Below are 24,925 nucleotides of genomic sequence, written 5' to 3'. Positions count from 1 at the left end.
TTTCAAGCATTCCAATCATTTTGCAGATAGTGAAATATCCCAGTGAGTTATTTTATGCTGTTCAAGAATGTAACAATGTGCATGATTAAACAGTTCCACCAAACAGGTGCTAATGAACAACAACATAACATGTAAGCTGACCCACAGTCATTCATTTGATGATTGAATAATTGAAACAGCTGTGTAGGGAGGATAAAACTGGGTGAGCGATGGTCATACTGAAAAGGTGAGTTTGTGAAGTGAATGTTTCATCTAGAAATCTAACAAACTGGCAAAAGTAAATCTTTCAACAAGACACACAGCGCTCATCCTGCAACAGCAGACAAATGTGGTGTCCAAGCTCACACACTGAGCTGACTTCCCATTGAAAGTGGACAATGTCCAGCAGAATCAACAGCTCAGAACAGGTAAACGCAGAGAGGTATGAAGTTGTCTGATCAGTTAAAATCATTTGTGGCCTTATTTTTGAACCTCATTTGACAACATTTTTTCACGAGTGCCTACATTTTTTGCACAGTGAGTGTACAACAACTGATCAGGGGTGGAAGTAACAAATTACATTTACTCTCGTTACTGTAATAAAGTCGTTTATTTGCATACTTGCATACTTGATTATTTTTTAAAAATCAGTCGCTTTACTCGTACTAAAGTATTTCTTAACTCAAGTACTTACTTCCCTACGTTTAAAGTCCAAATCGAGTAAAAACAAAAGTCACATGATGAAGTTATGAGGAAACAAAGTGAAAAGAGTCAACTCAGCAGCTGCAGCAGAGAAGAAGCTGCTGACTGGATGCACCGCTCAGCTACCACGGCAAGTCCCCTAAATCAAACACACCTGCCATGTTGCAACAGGTGGGTCTGGCTAATGATAAATGCTAAAATGCTGATGGTGACGTCTACGTTCACCTCCACAAAGGTGTGCACTCCTCTCTGTTGTTTCTGATGATCCCTGTTGTGACTGCAGCTCAATCAGATCAGTGTTTGAAAGGCTGAGTGGACTGGTTATATATGTTGCACTGAGCACCAGCAGAGAGGCTGGATTTAGAGAAGATTGTGAAAAGACTTTGCAGGGCTCAAGATGCAGAATGACATTCAGACAGGTGTATGCAACATTGTACAGCATCAACAACTACTGCGTTGCCTAGAAATGCAGAGATGTGTCTGTGTTTGTCAGCTGTAGCCGCTGTGGAGTTTATGTTGTCTCCACTTTTTCGGCTGCTTCAATCTGCTGCTTTATTCTGCTGTTATTTAATAGTTTTATCATATTGTTATCGCCATATTTTTTACCCCTCTTCTTCCCTTGTAACACAGTAACGTTTACTTAGAGAACTTTAAGTTACGTACTTTATACCTGTATCTAAGTACATTTTTACACAAGTACTTTTTTTTTTTAAGTTATTTTTTGGGGCTTTTCTATACCTTTATTAGAGTAGCAGTGAGAGAGAGAGAGGAATGTTTGGGGTGAGAGAGAGAGTGGATGACATGCAGTAAAGGGCCGTGGGTCGGATCCGAGCCCAGGCTGCTGCGGTAAGGACTGAGTCCTGGTACGCACTCCACCCGCACCCCACACAAGTACTTTCACTCCTACTTGAGTAAAATCTATTGTATATAAAGGTACTTGTACTTGAGTACAAATTTCCAGTACTCTTTCCACCCCTGATATTTGATCATTAAATGTAATATCTATGATGAGGCACATGCTGTCTCCACTGCCTCAAGCGCTGCATATCTTTTTCTATGGCTATCTTTTATTTTATTGGACTTTTTGCTTTGCAACAGAATGAATTTTCAATTAAATGTAGAATTTTATATTTGCAACACTAACTAAAGGCCTGCTCCTTGCTCTCCCTCAGACATTACACAGTATATTATGTGCAGCTCCAGCCATTAGCCTAAAGGTACTTCATTTCCACTGCAACATTATGGGAGTGATTTCTAAAGTAGATAAACTGTTGATAGGCCAAGATCTCAACAGTAATTACATCATGTTTTATAGTACATAATCCCTGAGAAAATGATGAGAAGCTGGATGAAAGTGTGCATCAATCAAATATAACAAACCCAATTATTGTCAGCCCTCCCTCCTTTTCCTTGCTGCTCACAGCCATCACACATCTCCCCATGACTCAGTCCTGATATGGTAATTACAACCGTGGAGAGTCTTTCCTAATAACTGCAATCCAATCACTTCACAGCACGTGCGGAAGGAAAGAAGGCCCAAGATAAATAATGACAACCCGCAATTTACTTGATATTGTTATTTTTACACTTGCCTCCTCAATAACAGGATCATAAATTGCTTTAATTTTCCTCGCGTCTACACATCTCCCTCCACTGTCACTGTTCTCACATGGAGCACAGTCTGTGTGTGTAGGTCTTGTAGGAGTACAGGCATGCACTAACTGAAGGCCTGCCCCTCAAAGCACAGGCAGTCAACAAGTGACCCACGATTGTTCAGTTACGCTAATTTTTAATTAGTTGTAATTCTTGGTTAGTAATGTTTGCATCACAAATCACATTACAAAGTTGGTGGTAATTCTGTGATAGGGAAATACGCTTATTCATTTTCTTGCTGAGAGTTAGATGAGAAGATTAATATCACTGCCGAGTCTGTGTGTTCAGTACAGAGGTAATGGGAGGCTGGGTGGTAATTAGCTTAGCTTAGCATAAAGATTGCAAGTTGGGGGAAAAAGCTAGCCTAGCCGTGTGCAAAGTTCAAGGATACACTTACAAACTCACTAATTAACAGTGTGTCACCCTTTTCTAATCTGCAGACAAACAGACCTGTGAAGACTGTAATTAATGTTTCTGAGAGATTTACTTGAACAACAGCCATGTGCAGTGGCTTCTGGAGACTTTTCATCACTGAGGCAGCCAGACGCTGAACACATTTACTGAGTCAGTGATTGAAATGTTGGGGTTAAAGGGGGCCAGAGTTCATTTTTGCCCAGCCTTGATAGACATATGCTGTACTGATAGTAAAGCTGCCCAAGACTAATTTGCTTTTTTCTAAGTAAAAGTGGCTTGACATGAATTTGACTCAAGTCCAAATTCTCCAATCACAGCCCTGCTCACCTGAACAGGCTCTGACTGGCCTCCAAACAAATTGTGCAAAATTTGTAATATTTAAGAAAATAACAAAAAAATTGATTGTCTTTATTCATTTACCTACTAAACATTATATTATTGTCTAAATTGTCTAAATTGAAAGGGCAAAAAAATGAATAAGTAGTTGTTGTCTTTTGTGCAGCTACTAATCAGTAAGGTCAAGAATGGACTTTGATGCTTGACATTTGAGTACTACAATAAGTCCTAAAGACACTAGCCATGAAACTATGCTCATGTCAACACATCCATTCCCATGACAACTGAACAAACTAAGTGACATGGTATAAAGTACTACCTACTAAGTACTACCCTAGTAAACCTAGAGTCTGAATAGTGTTTCAAAGCCTCTTTACTGCCAGATATGTCATTCAGGTGGAGAATACTTTTCACTTTTTACTTTTTATTTGAATGTTAGCTTGAATTGCAAAACAGTCTAAGTTAAACAATATGTTGTCTAAAACAATAACACAATTAGCCTAAAAACATAGCATGATCAAAATTGTAATCACAGAATGTGAACTTGTATTTGTATTATTAAACAGTGTAGCTAGTAAATGTAAGTCAAATGATGGTCGTATTTATGCAAAGATTTAAAATACTGCTTTTTCTTAGAGTTCTGTCTGAATCCCTTTGTTTTTGTCTTTCCTCAGGAAAGAAAGACAATGACACAACATGCCTGATAAATTTGTTGATAAGAGGCAGAGCCAGAAACCATGAAATCTTATTGGACAATCAATCAGTCAGTTTCCCTGCCTGAGCCTGCCTCCCACTAAACTGGAGTCCTCCACAGCTCTTAAGTCAACTGGCAGTTTGGGACTGCAGTGCTTTGGGCTACTGTACTTCCAATGAGTGGCAGAAAGTGCTCTGAAAAGAAAGGGCATCTCAGGCAAAGCACTGAAGAATTTTTCAAGAGGAAAAGCTTAAAAATAATGACATCTTTGGAGGGAGCCTGTCATGGCTGGGAGCTGCTCTAGCCTTCTATAATTGGGCCCCACATAAAGCACCATTACAATTTGATTTAGTTATAAACACACATTTAAAGCTGAAATGTTTAATATACACATTGTCAGCCCTAGCGAAAGGTAGCGGTTGTTGTTTAAAAGACTTCATTACCCAGAAATCCTGTTAGATAACTTAGCAGGTGCACACAGAGCATGATATGTTTACCAACTGGGTCAGTGTGTATTTTATACCAACGACCTGCTCAAATACTAATCTGACGCAATCTCCCCATCACTGTGTAGTGTACTGAATGAAACCCAGCCAGACCTGGACTATGAGATTTCTATAGCTCTCCATTTCACTGCAAGTTCAATTGATCAACTTTATTTCCCTGTTTTCCTTTGCTATATCCAGTGGCTCTGAATATAAATGAATATAAACACCAGAGTTATCAGCAAACAAACACAACAGCAGCAGTTCATGTGGCCAAAATGGAGAGAATCAAAGATACTGAAGGGATCTACCCCCTTATATGAACACTTGTTATCATGTGACTAAAGTTACTCAGGTCACATAATGATGCCTGACCCAACTCTGTCTCCTGAAGAAGACTCGTGGATGCAGTTGAAAGCTCCACAAAACTACTAAGTGGACCACTGAGTTGGGTTGATTATTTTGGAGCCCACTCAGTTTGGTGTTGATGGTCACTGTTGTCACACAATACAACATGGAACCAAAGTGTAAAAGCTGCTTAACAGCAAAAGAAGAAGATAAAAAATAAAGAAATAGAAATGTGAACAGTAGTGCAGAAAGATGACTTGAATGATACAGTACCAGAATAGTGGAGACGATCAGAGATCGATTGGATAAGGAATCAGAGACATTAGTTGTCTTCCCCTTCTGGTTGTCCGTCATGTTCAAGCCACTCGGAGGATCCCAGGTACCAATCTGTAAAAACCAAATACCATCCATTAGCCAAACTGCTGATATTTTCAGTCTGATATTTAAAAGGATCAATAACCAAAGTAACAACAAATTTTGTTTTCTGATTAGAAAATGAAATTGCTGTAGTGCACAAAGTACAAAATAAAAAAAATAGATGAAAAAATTTGACACGCAGGGACATTAAGTGCAGGATTACAGAGGATTACTCAGGATTACGTATCAACGTGTCTGCAGGCTCCCGTGATTTATGATCACCCTCAACACTTTTCTCTGCATTGATCCACAGAGGCAATCCTACTGACAAACAAGAACTCTGCAAGACCCCGAAATACACTCACTGACAACGTTTTATTTATATCCAAGTTTGTTACATTCTTGCATGCATGACATCCCACACCCATACCTTCCCTCTGGCCACACGAAGGACACACTAAATCCAGCATTGGTGCTGCACAGAAGTCCAAACTCTTCCAATATGACTGTAATTGCTAGGAATACTGAGCTAGTAGAAGTAGTGTGCTGTCAGTAAAAGCAAGGCAAGCAGTCACAGCTAAAAATAGATATCAATTAGAACGATACTGAAGCGGAAGCAATATCTCTCCACACATCTAAGAACAGTGTTCTGTCCCATAAAGGATCTGATGCCTGTGTGCATCCATCATGTAATTTACTGTCCACTTGTGGCAGCAACAGGCTATCACCTCCAGCCGTTGTATCTACAGTTTCTGTGATTTTTGTGGGTGTGGCTGTATTTGTCGGTAAATAAATGCTCCTTCGTCTCCTCTGTGCTTTCCAACTACAGTCTGGACAATGAGCCATTAAAGCTTAACATTATTGAGCCAGGAAAACACAAGATTCTGCATTATGACCTGAGTGTGTCATTGTCAGTTAATGGTCAATATCTTTAAGATAGAGGCGATTATTGGATAGGAATAGCAATTTTTAGAAAGGAATAATCCTAATACTTCTTCAGCCAGGAAGGAGTGCAGTTGGCTGTTGCCTACTGTAAGAGTGACTGCACGTCACTGGCTAGTATAAGCTTTTACACTAACCGCACACATTATTAGGAACACCTGTGCACCTGCTTATTCATGCAATTATCCTATCAGCCAATCATGTGGCTACAGTACAATGCATACAATCCTGCAGATACAGGTGACGAGATTCAGTTATTGTTCACATCGAACATCAGAAAACATCTCAGTGACTGCGGTGTCATTGTCGTCTATGAGTATTTCTGAAAGTGCTGATTTCCTGAGATTTTCACGTTCAACAGTTTCAAAAACAAAAATCACCCAGTGAGCAGCAGTTCTTCTTGATGAGAGAGTTCAGAGGAGAATGGACAGACTGGTTGGAGCTGACAGAAACAGTCACTCAGATAACCTCTCTGTACAGCTGTGTAGAGCTAGCTAGCTTCTCAAAATGCACAACATGTACAACCTTGAGGTGGATGCACTACAACAGCAGAGGAGGACGTCAGGTTTCACTTCCTGTCACCAAGAACAGACAACGGAGGCCGCAGTGGACACAGATTCACTAACACTGGGCAGTTGAAGACCTGGTCTGATGGAGCTCAGTTTCTGTTGAGGAATTAGATGGTAGAACCCTGAGTTTGAATCCATGGACCCCTTGTGTCAACAGTGCAGGCTGGTGTTTGTGGTGGTGGTGTTTTTTCTTGATGCACTTTGGTCCCCAATCGATCATGGTTTGAATGCCACAGCCTATCTGATTGTTGTTGCTGAGTCTCTGCATCCTTATGTAGTGTAAAACTTTGATTTATATATATTCTGTATGGGTGGGCTCCACCTCCCATCTCCAGGAAGTATAAATAACTCATCAATTAATTATTGAATATAATTAAACCAATCAGTCTGATATCAGAAGTCGTTCCTTGTTGATTCAATGGTCTCTGGTCTCTACTTCAAAGAAATGCAACAAAACAAGGACCGAGTCTAAACAAAGACATTTACTAATTACGCCTAAAAACAGAGGGTAAATATAATGTCTGATAATCACCAAGATGAAATGTGGAGCAGAAGAACAGGGTTAATCAATAGCTGATGAAATAAACTGTGTAATGAACTGGGAAATTGTGGGTTTTTCCTGGTCGGACTCTGCAGTAGTTGGTGTTGGAAGTCGGGAACGTCTATACGTAGCAAAAGAAAGAACAAAGAACATGTGAACAAAAAATGACAAAAGGGAAAATAAGTGCACAACAGCAGAATGGCAAAAAGCCAAAAAGGAATGTGCAAAGTAATCCCAGTGGTTTTATTCCCTCGGGGCTGACACACATCTCAGGGACGGTACCTCTCCTCTCTTTTGTTTCAACTAGAGAAGCGAGTCATTTTCTCTAGAGCTTTTGCTTTGTTTTCTCTCGAGCTCCTCACAAATATCACATCCACCTTCCACCATGACTCACTAAAACGAACAACATATGAACCTGATGGTGATATTAATGACAAAAAGGGAACAATACAAACGTGGATTTCATATTAGTCATCATTCAAAACACGACATCAAACAACGTAAATGTTTCCTTACACTAAAAGGATGCTGGTAGTCTGGCCACATGGTAGATACTGTCTTTAACTTTATATTCTACATGTAGGTCATTCTATAGGATAGAAATCTGGGGATTGGACTAAATCACATAAAAACATGACATGGGTTACAGAATAGTAGGACAGTTAATTATATATTATTTCAGATTGTGGCTTGTGATTTATGATTGTGTATCTAAAGAGGGACAGAGAGAGATGGGGAAACATTAGTTTATGTGTGTGCATATATATGTGACTCCTGCATTCACACATCAGTGATAATCACCGTCCTTTTGGTGTCACTTTTCCTGTAAAAGTAACAATCAAATACCATTGTAGAGACAGAATCTGATTCAGTCTTATCCCTCTGACGTGCTAATAGCTACTGTTTTTCCTTTGTCTCCTTTTCCTGATAGTTTGATGGTGGGTAGGCCAGAAGAGTAAATCCTTTTGGGTCTATAAACTTTACATGTCCTTACTATGAATTCTTTAATAGCCTGTGACTGATGACTCATTTATGGCCACAATTTACTATCTTCTAACGGCTACTTGCAGTATGATAATGCTCCATGTCACAAAGCTAAAACCAGTTTTATGACTGTGACATTGAGTTTAGTGAACTTCAGCCCCCACCCCCAGTCACCAGACCTGAATCCAGTAGAACACCTTCGGGATGTGGTAGAACAGGAGATTGGCAGAATTAATGTGCATCTCACAAAAATGCAGAAATGATGTGATGCGATGCAACCCCACAGCCCTGAGCATCACTAGAAGGAACCAGAAACACTCCAACCCACGCCAGCCACACATTCCTTAGGGCTCCTCTGATGCCCTACGTGAGGGCCCAAGATAGGCTTTGTAATTGCAAATCAACTTTTTAATTCAGGCTTCATGAGGCTGGAGGGCTTTTATTAATAGAGTAAATTATTCATGGAGGTGCAGGCACACACAGCACCCAGAACAGAGGTCAGGAGCTGCTGTGAGGCAAGTACCGGTGAGGATGCTGAAGTGTGAAGTGTTAGCAGTTGCATGTGAGAATATCATTTCTCTCAGTGGTGGTAGCAGGTTTTCTTCCCACTGATAATCTCATGAATCATAAATTGACTGCAGAACATGGGAGAGATGCCATTCCTAGGGAAAGATATACACCATAGATACACCTTTTTGTATGAGTACACAAACACATGCTGAGCTAAATGCCATGACATGTAATGATGCACTCATGTCACCTGATGTTAAAGGTAGGTTTGTATTTCACTTGGATGTTAGCCAAATCCAATGGATATCTTCCAGAGTTACAGTCTGCTGAGCTTCAATGACAGGATGCAGCAGAAAACTGTAAAGTACAGAATTCACACAGTGAACTCCCATATCAGTGTATTTATGTTCACATGGAGAGCTATGACACATTTCTGTCTTTGCTGGATCAATGTGAGGATGTTTTAGAACAACATTAGCACTGTGCAAAAAAAAACAGCCCCCTCATTAATTTCATTGAGACCCCAACAATGGTACAGCAGCATCACAGATTCAAAGGGCTTCTGGAGATTATTTACATTACAACTCTACAATTAACCTAATGATAACTGTGTCAGCTTCATGACTTCCCAGAGTTGTAAAACCTTTGTACCTGGCCTGGCATCAGTCACAAGGCATTAAAGAAGTTCATTGTAAGGACATGCAGAGGTATGGACCCAAAATTGCCACTTTGTGACTCTTCCCACCATCAAACTATCAAATTGATAGGAAACAGAGACGAAGGACCGTTTCACAAACAAACCAGCTTTTAACATGTCAGAGAGATGCACAACCAGACCAAGGGTCAAAGGGTCAGCTCCAGAGGATCAACCAATGGACACCAGGCAACTGGAGAACATAGGCAAAATCTCCAGTTTGTAACAATAAGACTCTGTCTAATGATATTTGATTGTTTCTTATATAGAAAAGTAACAACAAAAGGTCTGATTATCACTAAGGTGTGAATCCTGGCCTCTTTGTGCCATACATGAATACACACACAGACACACACATACACACACACACACACACACACACACACACACACACCACAACACACACACACAACACACACACACACCCACACACACACACACACACACACACACACACACACACACACACACACACAGACCAGTCTCTCCCTTCCCCTCTGTCCCTCTTAGATAACCAAATCATAAACTACAACCCACATCCAATCCTGAGCAGTGACCAGCAGAACCTTCACAGACACAGATCTGAGGAAGAATATATAATTAAATATCTAACTGTTCTGTAACTCATGAGATGTTCCTATGCAATAGTTTAATCCCAAACTTCTATCCTATAGAATGTTTGAAATGTAACATGTAGATTTTAAGACAACGTCCTTCATGTGACCATACTGTCAGCATCCTTCACACGAGGGAACACACACTACATGACATCCAGGATGTCTATATTATTAATTTTGTTACTATTATAGTAATATATTATATATAATAAACATTTCCTAAAGCTAATAGTCCATAAATGTGGATTACACAGCAGTTATTTATTAAGTTGTTTGATCAGTTAACCACTTGTATTATGATAAATTCCAGGTTTGAAGGATGTGATATGAAATCCACACTTGTATTATTCCTGTCTGTCATTATTAGTGCCATTAGGTTTATATGTTGTTTCATGTAAGGTTTTATTTTCATGGTGGAAGACGAATGTGTGAGTTTATAGATAAACTCTAGAATTAAACAATTCAAAAGTTCTGAGGAAAATTATTCTCTTCTCCAAGTTGAAAGACAAGGGGAGACGGATGACGCCCCTGAAATGTGCGCCAGCCTCCAGGGGATAAAACAGTTGTGATCAATTCACACATTAGCTCTTAGCTACAGCTCTTAGCTCCAAGCTTTTAGCCACTGCTGTTAGCCATTTTGTACTTTTTCATTTTGTCCACATCCTTTATTCTTCCTTTGCCCCGTGCTCCAAGTAACATTCTTTTTGTTTATTTCAATAAGCCAAGTCAAGACCAACTGAACCAAAACAACAGAAGTGCCTCAGAGTAATTTTGTATCTTTTTAAATTTTATCATGTTTTCATTTTTGAAGATTTTTGAGACCGGAAGAATCTGTCACCGTGATAACAGGACACGGCCTCCAGGAGAATCCACCTAGATCCTGAGTCTCCGGGGTTACCACGGCAACCACAGCCACCTGGGTTCCAGCCAAGGGTCCTCAGCTCCAGCACAACTCACAGTAGGCCGGTCTTAACACTCTGCTCATTACTGGGTCGAAATATAGTAATATTTAATCATCAAATCTCATTCATAGTATCATCAGCTGTATAGCCATAACATATTCTCTCCCACCATTGCCAACTCATCACACTGCTCATTTCATTATTATTTTCATCTTTATGATTATTACACCTTGCATTTACTCTGTAGAGAGTAGTTTAGTTAATAAACTCCTTTATTTACACCCAGTTGTTGTCCTGTTGTATCTTTTGACGTAGAGGCTGGAGATCCATTGAATGGAGAAGTCATGGCTTCTGATATGAGATTGATATCATTAATCAATGAAGAAATTCATTGTTGTCCTCCCTGAAGACCGGTGCCCCCTTTCAACGAGAGCAAATTCTAAATTGTGGTGTTCACGCTACACCTTTCCTAAGCTGTGATCCTGCATCTGATGAGCCACCAAACTCAGATCTGTTACTCTAACTAACCTTCCTGGATTATATATTTCATCTTCTTACTGTTAACTGAAACAACACACTTTCACCACCAACAGCCCGTTGAATTTTTTTTCTAAATATCCCATAACTGTCAGCGACCTCTTTCTTTCTCTGTCAGCCCTTATTATGCACAGAGATGAGAGGAAACATGAGAGAGTTCTGAGTAAAATAAGAAAAACAGCTTGAGTTCCTGGCAAGCTTTGAAATCAATCTGATTTGTCACACAAACATACAGAGCCGGAGTGTGCTGTCAGCTACAGTAGCTGGATCTAATGTCTGCACTGTTAGCTGCAAAAAAAACCTTCCATCTGTCAGAGTCACACAAAAACAAAAATGAGGCAGAATCTCCCATTGCGTCGAGTCTAAGCACTTTTTGAGTTGCATGGCAACAAAGTGGAGTTTCCACCACAGTCTTAGTGAGGAAACAATTAACATTTAATGTCACTTTTAAAAAAAAAAATCATGATGTGATTTGGCTTCGGTGTGACTAGATTTTTTCCACTTTCTTTTACAGTGCCGCTCTAGCAGGGGATCTCTTCATGGCTCGTACAGACAGGAGGAATATGATTTGAACCATCAATAAGATGGTGGACTTGAATGTGTCTCATATTCATATTTAGCTTTGACCTGATGAAGCTAAGTTTCACTTCAGTGTACTGTGCTGTATAACCATTAAAATGTGTCTTGACTGTGCATGTTAACATTGTGTTTTTGTTCTGTTTGTCAAAATGCAGATTTAGTGTCACTTTCTAACAGAATTTCCATAATTCAAATCTGACATTTGGCCTGTCCTGGTGGCTCAGTGAACTTGCCTGTTCCACTGAGGTGAAGTCCTGAATTTCAATCTGGACCTCAGTCACATGTCGTGCCTCTCCTCTCCAGACCTTTCTGTGTAATTCTGAATTGAACTTGAATATTCTTTTAAGTTGATGGCAACTTTGGGGCTGGCTCAGTGTGGCGGTTTGATCCTCATGTATTCCTTGGATGGATGGATCCAATTTATTTTGATTACAATACATAGCTCTTACAGAGGCTTTGTAGTTACTTCACAAGTCTCCTGGCAAGTTGGTCAGAAAGTTCCTTTGGAGGATTGGCTGTGCACAAGCAACAGCTAAATACATAAAAAGGAAAACAGTGTGGTGCACTGTGACACTGTAACCTTGCATCTCAATCATGAAACACTGTTGATGGTTTGAAATCTGTGAAGATGAAGATTCATGGTTATCCAAGAAAAGCTGAATGGAGGACTGACTGGTTAGGAGATCCACACCTGTCAGTCAGACCGGAAGAAGCCTCTTGGATGACAGGTGAAATGTCAAAAGAGTAAAAAAAAGTATCTAAACAAGGCCAGGGAGCCTCGAATCAACTCTTCTTGGATTGGTTGAAACCAAACTGTGAGCTCTGTTAAGTTTCAAAACATAAATTTGGAGATTTGGGTTGACTGCTGTTTGCTCTAAAAAGTCATGGAACTGCAGTTTTTTTACTCTTAGTGTCTGTAGCTGAGTTGGCACTATGTTAATTGAACAAAAGGAGGAGCCTGTCAATTTTTTGGATTTCATGAGACAGTCAACAGAGCTGTTCAGAGATTCCAGACTCACAAACAGCCATCTGAGCCTCTAAATGATGCATCCTATTTCAGCCAAAAGTCAAAACCTTTCAAAGTCTACACATGGACATTCTAATATTTGCCAAATGTTATGTATTAGTGAGACAATAAAAAATTTTGGATGCAGTCATGCTTACATATTGGTTAACAAACTGATGTTAATACAAACTTAAATGAATAGTTTGAAGTTTCTGTCAATCCTAGAGTGAGATGAAAGCATGTTTGGAGCTGGACTTAGGACCAGACAGGGTTCAGGTCTGGCTCTGTCCAGTTCACACACACATCTATCAACACCTCCAAAGCTCACACATGGACACATTGTATCTTATTCGTTTTAGATACAAACTAAAACTACAGACAGTGAGCACAGAGATTAAGTTTGGTTTGGTCCCAGAACTGGCAGCTGATGAGGAGGTGGCAACACACGCACCAGCTGCTCGAACTCTTTTGTGGTTCAGGGAATCAAGTTGACCCCAGACAGAAACATTTACTCCTAGACACACTTATCACCTCTGCATTGATCTATTAAAAAGGTCAACATTTCAGTCACAAGGACCTTTCCCAAGACATATCAACCATAAAATGACATAGTTCTTATTAGAGGATAATCCACAGCTGTGTCGGAGGTGTGTCCATGATCACATGCGGCACTTTATCCAATCAGGATTTCCTCCATTGTCAAAAAATACAATATCTGACAATTATTATAAACTGTTTTTTCAAGTTGTTATATTTGTATGTACATATACAAACCCCCCAAAAGCACATGCACACCACACATCCAGCATTGGTGGGTAGGGAGCTTCAAGGGTATAAAATAATATACATAAATACCTACATAGATACTGAAATAGAAGAGGGGGCTGAACAGACAAATTCTTGACATTAAATTGGTAATAATATAAATCAATGCAGAGGTGATAAATGTGTGCAGGAATTAATTTTCTATCAAAACTGGCAACCTCCCTGTGATGACCAACTGTGCAGCCACAACAACCAGCAGCTGTTTGATAAGAAATAGTTCCAGCATGAAACATTTACATTTCTATGTGTTGCACAGACTAAACGAAACTAAATCAAAACAACACACTAATCTGTAAGCTACAGAGGTGGTGATGCACTTAACTCTGGACAAAACCAGGTTAGCTGTTTCCCCTTTCTTCCAGTCTTCATGCTATGCTAGGCTAACTATGTCCCACCTGAACACACAGACATAAGATTGATATTGACCTCATCTCAGAAAGAAGGGAAACTATTCCTTTACACAGACGAGTCACTGGTAAAATGAGGTTTTTTTTATTTAATTCTAATTGAATATGTATAGTAAGTTTAGAAAATGCTATGTCATTCATAGCCACTGTTTCCGATGACTGCTGGACCTGCAATATGGCTGCCAGAGAGTTCCCTCAAGGCCCCTTCATTGATGGACTGCATTCACACCTACATGTTAATGAGGTATTTTCTTTGTGTGTGTGTGTGTTGATATTTTATGAATCACTACTAATTTTCCGCTTCTGTTTTATATATACACACACACACACACACACACACACACACATTAAAAATACAACCTTCTCAAGACCTTCCTCCTTCAGACTGATGACATCGAGGTCGAAGTCTGTCCTCAAGCCATTGGTGCGGTTGAAAGTGATTCTCCCGGTCAGGCCGTCCCAGTGGGCCTACAGTGAGACACACAGAGACACCAAGAGTATCAGCGGAGACATTCAACCACCAGAATTAACTCCACATCTCTGCTTTCAAATATGTGTTTGGTGTCGCTGTTTGAGGCAGAGCAATCAAAGAATGATACCACACACTCACACACTGTTTCTGTTTGTACAGTCTTCCCTGGCATCAAGGTGCCTACACAGACTCTGAGGCTGCATTTGTGACAGTGGGAAGGCAATTACCCAATCTTTACAGATATTTAGGGATGTGATAGGATACAATGTAGCATGAAAGTGGCTCAGAGCGGGAAAGGCTTTTTCTCAGGCACAGCAAATCATCACAATGCTGCTGTGACTGGGAGCCGGGAACTTCAGGGCCTATCTTTAGTGAGATGAGTGGGAGTCACAGATCTGGAAGTTACTTAGAACAGTCAACTGTGCTAGAAAGCATTTGTCATACTACTCATACTCATACTACTTTGACTCAGTGTCTGAATATCTGTCTATAGATACCAGCACTGTTCCCACATACAGTGATACGTTACTCCAATAGGGACTATTATGAATTACAACTAGCAAGGATCAGGTGAGGAGTGTCTGTCAGTCTTTGAGGTAAGATAACAATATGTGAATGTGTTCTGTCTTTCAGTCTGTTTTTGGTCTAGAACAAGATATTTCATGGAAATGTGGTCTGGATATTCATGTCTCCACCGTGTCATTATGTCCAGCAGGTAAATCAGATGGTTTTTGTTGACATTTCTTTTAGCACCGCCACCAGGCCATGTGCAGTATGTGGTATCTCAAAAACTGTTGGACTGTTTTCCAAGAGAACAGTCATGCTCCTCAGATGATGATTCCTTAATGTTTTTGTGTCGCACAGATCAGAACTGTGTAGCCTCACTATCAAGCCAAAATTTACATTTGAACAAAAGAGATCAAAAGTTAAACAGCCAGATTACCAAGACAACTGTTGTCATACATCAGCACACCACCCAAACAACTTTATCTCTCTCTCACTCTCTCCCTCTCTATATGTGTGTATTTATATATTTATGTACGTAATAGTTGTATGTATAGACATACGTATATAAGGGGGGGGGGGGTAAGACACTTCGACACATGGAATGGACGAGCTGGGGATTGAACCAACAACCTTCTGATTAGTGGAAGACCTGCTCTACCTCTTGAGCTCACATGTGGTAGACTTCAAAACAACCTGGTATTGCAGGTTGTGAGATTAAGAATATTAAAGATTATTTCCAAAAATTGGTGGGAGCAGAAAGGTCACTGGATCATTAAAATTACAAGGGTTCATCCTCTGGGGAGCATGACCCCATCCAATATGTACCATCGACATGGATGCCACTTTTCATGGAACTTTGAACAGATGTTGTAATATTTCTTCTGTCAGTGTCATGCTTTTATTTCCTGTCATACTCTGCAAACACAGACCGTTTATTCATTGCCAGTGATGGGGTCAATCTGCAGGGTTTTTGAGTGTATATCCTACATACTTTATAGATCAGTGGTTCCCAACATTTTTCAACTCATAGTCCACTTGAAAATCTCAAAAATGTTGGTGGCCCACATCCGACCCTGTAACAATACAGAGGCCAAAGAATACGTTCTCAGAGTATTTTTTATTCTAATTATAACGATGGAAGATTCTAGACTGAACTGAAATCAGGGGAAGCTTGATTTTTCTTTTTTTGTTTGACGGGAGAAATCATTTGTCGATTCACCATCTTTATCTTCTGTTGCGAACTGGCTATTTTGAAAGTCCAGTTTTTGCAAGGGATCTAATACCTTAACATTCAATCAGACTGAGATCACGAACAAGTAAACAGCGAGGTGCGGCAGTGAAGCAGTCCAGCCGGTAACAACTTAAAAGTTCCTATCACTTGTTTATCACAGTGACTGGCCTTCATTTGAGAAAATACAATGATGCAAGAAGTTTTGAAACATTTTTAATTATTTTAAAAATCATTTTGTTGTAAAACACTTACTTTTATTTTCACCAACATTGTACTGTTTAGCAAACGATTTCTCTGCCCACTTGTGATATCTTTGCGATACCTTTGCGGATCCGTCCCAGGTTGGGAATCGCTGAGAAAATGTAAATGTATACACATTCCATTTCAAGAACAATCTGGGGACATTATTAAATGAGTTCTTCAGGTCAGTAAAGATCCTGTGGGGCAGAATATTTCAAAGACAATGTCATGTTAGCTAGTGTCGAGGCTCATCATTTTACACTAGCATAAATGTTGCCAATTACTTTTCTGCAATGTAGCCGTTGAGTTAAACAGTGTCGTCTTATAAATGCTGGCATCCTCCTGTTTGACTCTATGGGCTTATAGATCCTCAAGACGGAGGACAAAGAAAGCCTAAAAGCAGCAGATGGGGAGGAGATGGAAAGAAGAGCGGGAACGAGGGGAAGGTCAGGGAGGCAAAGATGAGATTTGCATGGTGAAAAACTGTGCGCTTAATATAAATACATCCAAATCTCTACCCATATGGTTTGATTCTTAGAAGTATTTTCATGATCTCTGCAAACTAAAAGAGAACAGAAGTTTGGAGAGCCCTAAATATAGTTTGCTTAATCCCCTGCGTTTCCACAGATAGAAAGCTCTGGATTAACCGTCCCAGCTTCACAAACGCTGCAAACTGTGGGGTAATTACCCAAAATTTAGATAATGTTGTGTTTATGTTTCTGCATAGATGATTAATGTGGAAATTCAGAGAGCAGGATCAACATGGCTGATTCCTCGGGGAGTATGTACGTACACAAACTGGAAAATAACTTCCATATAAATAAATACACTGATAAATGATTTCTATTTATTCATATTTCCCTTCTTGAGTGCCTCAGTCTTATTTATATTCCACTGCTGCCCGCTTTCCTGAGAGCACATGTTTTCTGTGTGAAGGTGCGGTGTATATTGAGGAAGAAGACAGAATGGGGAGCAGGTAGAGAAGCATCTACCTCTTTGATGAGGGCCATGAAGCGGTTCCCGAAGCGCCAGGGCTTGTGTCGGTTGCACTGTAATGAGCTGACAGTGATCTGCTGAGACTGCTGCACCGCCACGGCCACCACGTGCACAGCATCGTACATCAGCGCAGCGTCCGTCTGCAAACAAAGACAGGGAGGGTAGAGACAGGGCATTATTAACATGGGATACAGCACACAACGAATCACAGTGGCCTGGCAGGATGGATCAGCTCAGAATCAGAGAAATTTCAATATCATGATGGCTTCTCAAAGCTTCCCATCAAAAGACATATGTATGGATCTGCGTCTATTCATGCTACAGACACAATCGCCATAAATATTTGATCATTTCAGCGTTGACAAAATATGCAATTATCGGAAAAGAACTTAGAGCAGGAGTAGTGATTGTATTCTGTAAGAAAAACTACTATAATGAGTATAAGAGCAGATCTAACATATAAAATAAGAATGAATAAAACTAATGAAAAAAAATTACAAACATATAAATATGCTACTGACATTTTCAACCCATATTAATAAGGATTCCATGCGTGTGAATCGCGAGTATAGATTACAGTGAGATAAATAATGAAAAATAAAGGAAAGAGATGATATAAAAACACTATATAGTGAAATTGTGTGACTGTTATATACAAAACCCAAAAATGTTTTATAAGCATATTTTAGTTTATGAGTAGAGACAGATGGAGACTGTCAGTGGCACATTCATCTGCTGCAGATTTACATGTTACTGCAGCATGAGAGATGAGGGCTGTCACTCCTCCCCCTTCAGGGTTACAACTCTAAATCACGTAACACTGTACTACTAATATTACTACTGCTGCTGCTTCAGTTTTTTTGAAGACAGGTCCACAGAGAGAACCAGGTAATTTCCTCCATTTTGACTGATTACTTTACTAGGCTGATTACTTACTTTTAGGTCCCTTAATGACAAGAGTGTTCATTTCATATGCCAATATTCTTCTAACCATTTGTAAATTCTCAAAGTCTTTTTGATGAAGTTTAGTCCTAATAAAACAGAACATACTTATTTAGCTGCGGCTCTAATGTAATGAACAAATAGCCAACTCTTATAAGCCTTTCAGAACACTAAATACATGCAAAAATATGCATACAGCGTAAATTAAAATATGTATGCAGTACAGTGGGTGCAATAGTTGTCACACTGCGCTTGAGAAAATGTGATGTTGGATGCACAAAAGACAGATTCAACAGAACGGGGTGAAGCTCTATTGTGAGGATGGGTGTGGACATTATCACTGACATGGAGACAACGCAGTGAAAGCAAACAAACATGTTGTCAGTGAGGTTCTTACTTAATACAGTATCGAGAGACCACTCAAGCAAATGAAATATACAGCAAACAAAACCTTGATGTGCACTGACATATACATACACACACACACACACACACACACATATATATATATATATATATTTCAGCAAGCGCATGTGTGTGTGTGTGTGTGTCTGTATTTATATACATAGGAGGTGTCCAGAGATGTTTCAAAAAAAAAAAAAAAAAAAAATATATATATATATATATATATATATATATATATAGGGGAGACCGGGGATGGTTGTAACAAAGGGATAGTTGTAACAGCATCACTTTCATCAATAAGGGATAACATAAGAGTCATGTGATCAATTTCATGTATATCCACTTCCTCCCTGATCTTGCATGTGAATTTGGATGGCTGTGAGAGGAAGTGTGCAGATTTTACAGTCAAAACATCAATTTTCAGGTAAGAAAGTAATTTTTTGGACCAAGTCTATATTTTGATTAGTACTGATACTGTTGAAGTTTGAATTAGGTAACTTGTATCAGGTAAGAGAGTAGGTTCTTACGTAAAATGTGAGTCATTTCATCCATGCTAATTTCAAACCACCATGCTGATACAGCTAGGTAAACATTGGCTGACAGGGGTGGGGATAGGTTGTACACCATATAAGAAAATGTTACAACCATCCCCATAATCACAATTCACATATTTTCTCTATCCTACTCCTTTTTTTCAGTATGCCAAGACAGTGGGTGAGGAAAACGAATAGGGGTGTGCTTGCACATGTACTTAAAGTTGCATCAGATGAAGTGAGGCAGGGAAAAGCAGTGAGGTCAGTCACCAAAGACTACTCCATCTGCCATGTGAACAAGGTTCAAGAAAGCTGCCCAGTGTGGGCTATCACAGCAGTCAAAAAGTCTTCAATGCACAGTAGTCCCTCTACTGTAAGACCATTTCCCAAAGCAGGGCCAAGAAAGACCACTGGTACGACAAGGATAAAGTCAGACATCTACACAGATACAAGCAGGCCTTGGAGGAAGAAGAAAAGAAGAGTAGTAAGAAGAATGTGAAAATGGCCATATTTGGAAAGAGGAAATGCAAACAAAATAATGCAGAGAGAAAGACAGCCAAAAAGAGATCCAAGAAGAACAAGGATAAGGGTGAGGACACCCCAGATGAAGATGATTTTTGAATTGTGTGCATGGAGCCCTTTGGAAATTCCAAACCCAAAGAAAAGTGGATCAGATGTGTAAATTGCAAGTTCTGGGCCCACGAAAACTGCACCCCTGGAAAACCCTCATACATCTGTCACCACTGTGACTCTGATCCCTCTGATTAGATGGATAACACACACAGATACACACACTCAAGATCATGTTTTATCATTTAAGACAGCCACAGTATGCATGTTTGTTGTTTTACTAATTGTCAAACGTCTTCCTGTAATTTTACATGGATTATGAGCTACTTCTGACCTCCTGCTAAAGGTTTCCATTTGTATGTGTAACATTCATAGGTATTATCAGGATATGTTCTTTAAAAAAGCTCTTTTAATGTTAACACTGACACTGTTCTTCATTTAGCCATCAGTGATGAGTTCTTTTTGTTCTTAGAGAAGCACAGGAAGATGCTTTAGTGTTGGCACATGCACAATAAACTTATATAGATGCATATTTTGTGGTGTAGTCTCAGTTTTTAGTTCTTCAATCTAACTGTTACAATTTACCCCAGGTTGTGTTACAACATACCCTGGTAGTGGGGTAGGTTGTAACAATGGCACTCCTTGCATTTGACATCAAATAATGAATTCTGTGATATAGTTGGAGAAGTTAAAAACATTGCTATTTGTAGTAGACAAATGAGGGTACTTTGTATCAAAATCTGAGTACCCTACCGCAAACATTCTGCAAGTTATAGGAGCTGCGTCAAAAAGTGTTACAACCATCCCCGGTCTCCCCTATATATATATATATACACACACACCCATATATATATGTTTATATGTATATATGTATATATGTGTATATATATATATGTATAAAATAAAATATGTGTAAAATAAAATCATGACAGCAAGCAGTCAGTCCAAACAAAGTGTTTGGACTGAGGGTGTCGCAGAAGTTAGAAGTACCAGTCATCCACGCTTCATGAAAGAAGCCCATAATTCTCCAGTTCCTCAACAATTAGTTTTTGTCTCGCTTGATTGAAAAACAATCAAAACAGCTCTCCACAGTTGTTGCATGGAAACCATGTCCTTGGGTGCTCAGGGAAGCATTGTCCTGCAAGAAAAAAAATCACTGCCAAACCTGTTGTTTTTCCCCATTTGAAGCCTGATTGAGCATCAGAAGGCTGCAGCTTAAGATGCCTGTTTGGCTACAATAGCTTGGTAAACACACTCATGCTGCTGTTCGATGTCCGTCAGCGAGTGTGTGTGTTTGTGTCTGTATTTATATACATAGGAGGTGTCCAGAGATGTTTCAAAATCAATCACAGTCAATAAGTTTGCCTTGTTGAAATTCAGCCTGGATTCAGTGTGTAGCCGCAGGACTGTGAGGTATTAATAATCAGTGTTAGAAGAAGGTGTTGAAGCAAAGGGAGTGTGATTCTTTTGCAGTGTGGGTGTCAGGTGGAGCCTGTGAAGTGTTTGTGTTCAGCGAGAGACTGTGATACTGTTTTGCAGATACAGGTGTCAATCAGTGTCAAGTGGTGGTAGGACAGCTTGCATTATGAAGTGTCCAAAACGAAGGGAATTCACATTCTGGAGAGCAGTGGACTTTGATTTAAGGGCAATATCTCAAGTGTTTAAGACAGACATTGTTACGCTCTGGAGAGCTAATTTTTATGGGAACCTGCTTATTACATTTTTATAATTTGTGGGTACAAGAGCGAATTTTAGCCTCATGATGAGAGAAGACAATAATAACAAACAATAATATAGATGCGAACAACTATTTTCTATGTAAAGATATAGTGGACTAAGGGCGTCCTGAGCAGAGAACGAAGCCACACCCTCTCTGTGTGTGTTGTAATCTGCGTTTCTCTGGTCTTTGTTTTGGTAGTTGGTCTCATAGCACATGCATGTTAGTGCATGTACGCGTGCATGTGAGTCCCTCCTATTAAACCATTGGCCCTCCCGATGTATAAAGACACAGGCACTGCCCACAGGTGTGATGATCAGTGCAGTACGCAGCGTTCAGATGAAAGTGACCTTCCAAAATTTCCCCCACCGCAGAAGAAACCATGTTTTCATTTGAAAAGGCCTCAGACAAAGAGCACAGGGGCACTGGACTGAGGACTACCTGCTCAAATCCCAGTTGGCCCGGAGTGGAATCGCTCTGAAAAGCAAGTAAAGTCAATGTACATTTTACCTTTATGTTAAAATGATCAGTTAAACACACCATCTTGACAATGACACCTTTTGAGGGGATTGCTGCTCTGTTGAATGAGAACCAATGAGAGCTTTGCTCTGTGAATCCATTTGCTACAGACAAAACTATTCATTGCTACATCTGCATACTTCCAGATGTGTCTTCCAGATGTGCTCAGTGGATCTACGTTACTGTGCAACTCTCTGCTGTGACCAGTTACTTAAGCCTGATATCAATAATCCAACCAAAACAACAAAGTAGGTTATCAGCAGTAGCCTTCAAAAATCAACCCATGGCCAATATCAGCTATGACAACAGTTTTCTTTTACATGACTGCAGACATCCTTGTCAAGGAAATATAAATACAGGCAATTTGAAGTTTTTGAAATCTTTACCAGATGAGGACAGTCTCTGACATCAGCCTTCACAAACCAACGATACTTTGTGTATTTAGTGTGTCTGCCAGCTTCACTGCAGCCAGTCAGGAGCTGCAGCCCTGTGATGTTCACACTGCCATTCTCTCTCTCCGTTATAAAGCACACAGGCCGCAGGGACCTCATAATAACAATGTGACACTCTGTCAGTCAATCGCCGCACTGATACTGTGAACAGGAGGAATCAACGGATTCTTGAAGCAAACTTATATTCTCACCCACATAGCTGGGACTTGCAGAGCCTCAATTTATGATGATGTGTATTTTGCCGTTTAACAAAAGGCTAAGCCGACAAAAAGACTTTCCAGTTGGAGCGTTTCAGTCAATACCATGTCAAAGTTTAGAAAGTATTTCAAGAAATAAATATGCTCTTAATTAAAATGAGCAGCCAAATGTGTGGAGCAATGTGCAGGAGTGAATGAAGATGAGTGGAGGCTTGCTGGAGGAGTTCTGGCAGCAGAGGTTTATGTGCCTCTCTCCTTCTCCCCGGTGCAAGCCTCACAAGTACCCGTCAGGCAGACTCGCAAATGATTTAGCAACACCGACACTTCACTCTATAAACATCTCATTAAAATCAATTATGTCACTCCTGAATGAAATTAAAGCTAAACGCTTTAAAAGCTGCTTTTCCCTTGTGTCAGCCAATATGAACATTATCCCTGATGCTGTCTATTTTTCCACCTCATTGTTGCCTTCTCCCTCATCTCTCCCTCTCTCTCACACACACACACACACTCACACACACACACACACTCACACACACACACACACTCACACACACACACACACGCACACACACACACACACACACACACACACAGACAACCCCCAACCCCCAACCCAGGCAGCTCATCAACACTGCCATGGAAACAAAGTAGCAAGAAATAGCTTTCAACCAGACTGGGGCTGAGGTTATCATTTCCTGATGCTGGTTTGCAGCATGGTCTTTGTGAATGCCCTCTGCTGACAGCTCTGAACAACCAGAACCAACGTGAAAATTAAGGTTCACAACCAGGTGCTAAAGACTGATATAATACCAAACTAGCCACTATCAATGTTTCTGCACCAATATTCTCTCTCACACACACACCCCTCTCTGTGCGTGTGTCTGAACGAGAGTAAATAATGTTAATAAGGTTTTTAATGAAAGGAAATCTAACGTTTCATTATTGACAGACATTATCAAAGGCAAACTCAAGGTAGAAAGATGGAGCTGGCAGCAGACATGCTGGCGGTGTGGACACGTGGGAGCCGTCACACGCACACAATGCAGCCGGTGTGTCACAATGTAATTTAAATAATGAATATAATCAGCTCATTTAAGTTTTATACATGTGAAAGGCTTGTCTAAAGATGTGCATGAGGTCTTTGTGGCTATGTGTGATTTTAAAACACCTTTTCCAGAATGGAATATTTTAATATTGGGAATGTATTTCCATCATTCAAACAGTCTGACCGAAAGTGTGTTTAGTTGAAAAGTGCTGACACTCTTTTACTACAGTAGAGTGGGTCTGAAATAATTATATTTATAGACCTGTGAATTATGAATGCATCTGTATACTGAAGTGTGTACTAAGTGGTGTAACTATATAGTTGATAACCACACAGCCTGTTCTGCAGATCTACAGCAGTATGTGTTTTCAGGACGGTGAGTGGTTAGGAATTACTCTGTCTTTTCCTCCTTTTAAAGGGTCACTTTGGTCATGTTCTGTATTTTTCTTACTGTGAGCAAGAAAAGACAAAACCCGGTTCATAACCACTTTTGACAAAGCCCAAAAACTAAAAACTCGCACATAGTTAAAGTTCATCTACATTCTGTTGTGGTGTGAAGAGCTAAAAGGATGAAAACTCAATTAATTGTAATTGCTAATTGTATTTCTAGTATGGGCTCTGTAGTCTATTTAGAAAAGACTGACAGTCTGTGGAGTGAAGCTCCTGTACGTTCCTGACAGTGATCTCCATCATTAGTGGATGGAGCAGTTTCTACATAAACCTCAGTACAACACCAGAGCTCTATGGCACAAACTCATTAATTAAATGAGGCTTTTTATACACACAGTGCTTCTTAGTAGGATACGGGACGTTCATTGTTGGCTTTGGTCTTTTCATGGGATTTACTGACAATAAGAAAAATACAATCAATCACCAGGTTTATTCCTTAAAGAAATAGGCAAATATTAATGAAACAATATGCAAATCATGCTGGTCTCAGGTGTGAATATCTTTTGGGTTTGTACAGTTAGCTGGACAAAGCAAGGGCTAACTGGTGCAATGATGGAGAAAGTGG

The 24,925-nt window shown here is 39.9% G+C and overlaps 1 protein-coding gene across 1 annotated transcript in view; it reads right to left on the bottom strand.

Annotated features, from left to right (window-relative positions):
• LOC111225999 (glutamate receptor ionotropic, kainate 2-like) overlaps positions 1-24,925 on the bottom strand; it is a 356,655-nt gene that overhangs the window by 117,183 nt on the left and 214,547 nt on the right. The window contains exons 13-15 of the mRNA XM_022751076.1: positions 17,524-17,667; positions 14,442-14,549; positions 4,885-4,998 (exon numbers count right to left, since the gene is read on the bottom strand). Coding sequence (XP_022606797.1) covers positions 4,885-4,998; positions 14,442-14,549; positions 17,524-17,667 — 366 coding nt within the window. The remainder of the gene's footprint in view (positions 1-4,884; positions 4,999-14,441; positions 14,550-17,523; positions 17,668-24,925) is intronic.

The sequence above is a fragment of the Seriola dumerili genome, unplaced genomic scaffold, assembly GCF_002260705.1.
Source record: "Seriola dumerili isolate Sdu_G_001 unplaced genomic scaffold, Sdu_1.0 BDQW01000016.1, whole genome shotgun sequence".
Lineage (NCBI taxonomy): Eukaryota > Metazoa > Chordata > Actinopteri > Carangiformes > Carangidae > Seriola > Seriola dumerili.
This window is presented reverse-complemented; position numbering and strand designations above follow the sequence as displayed.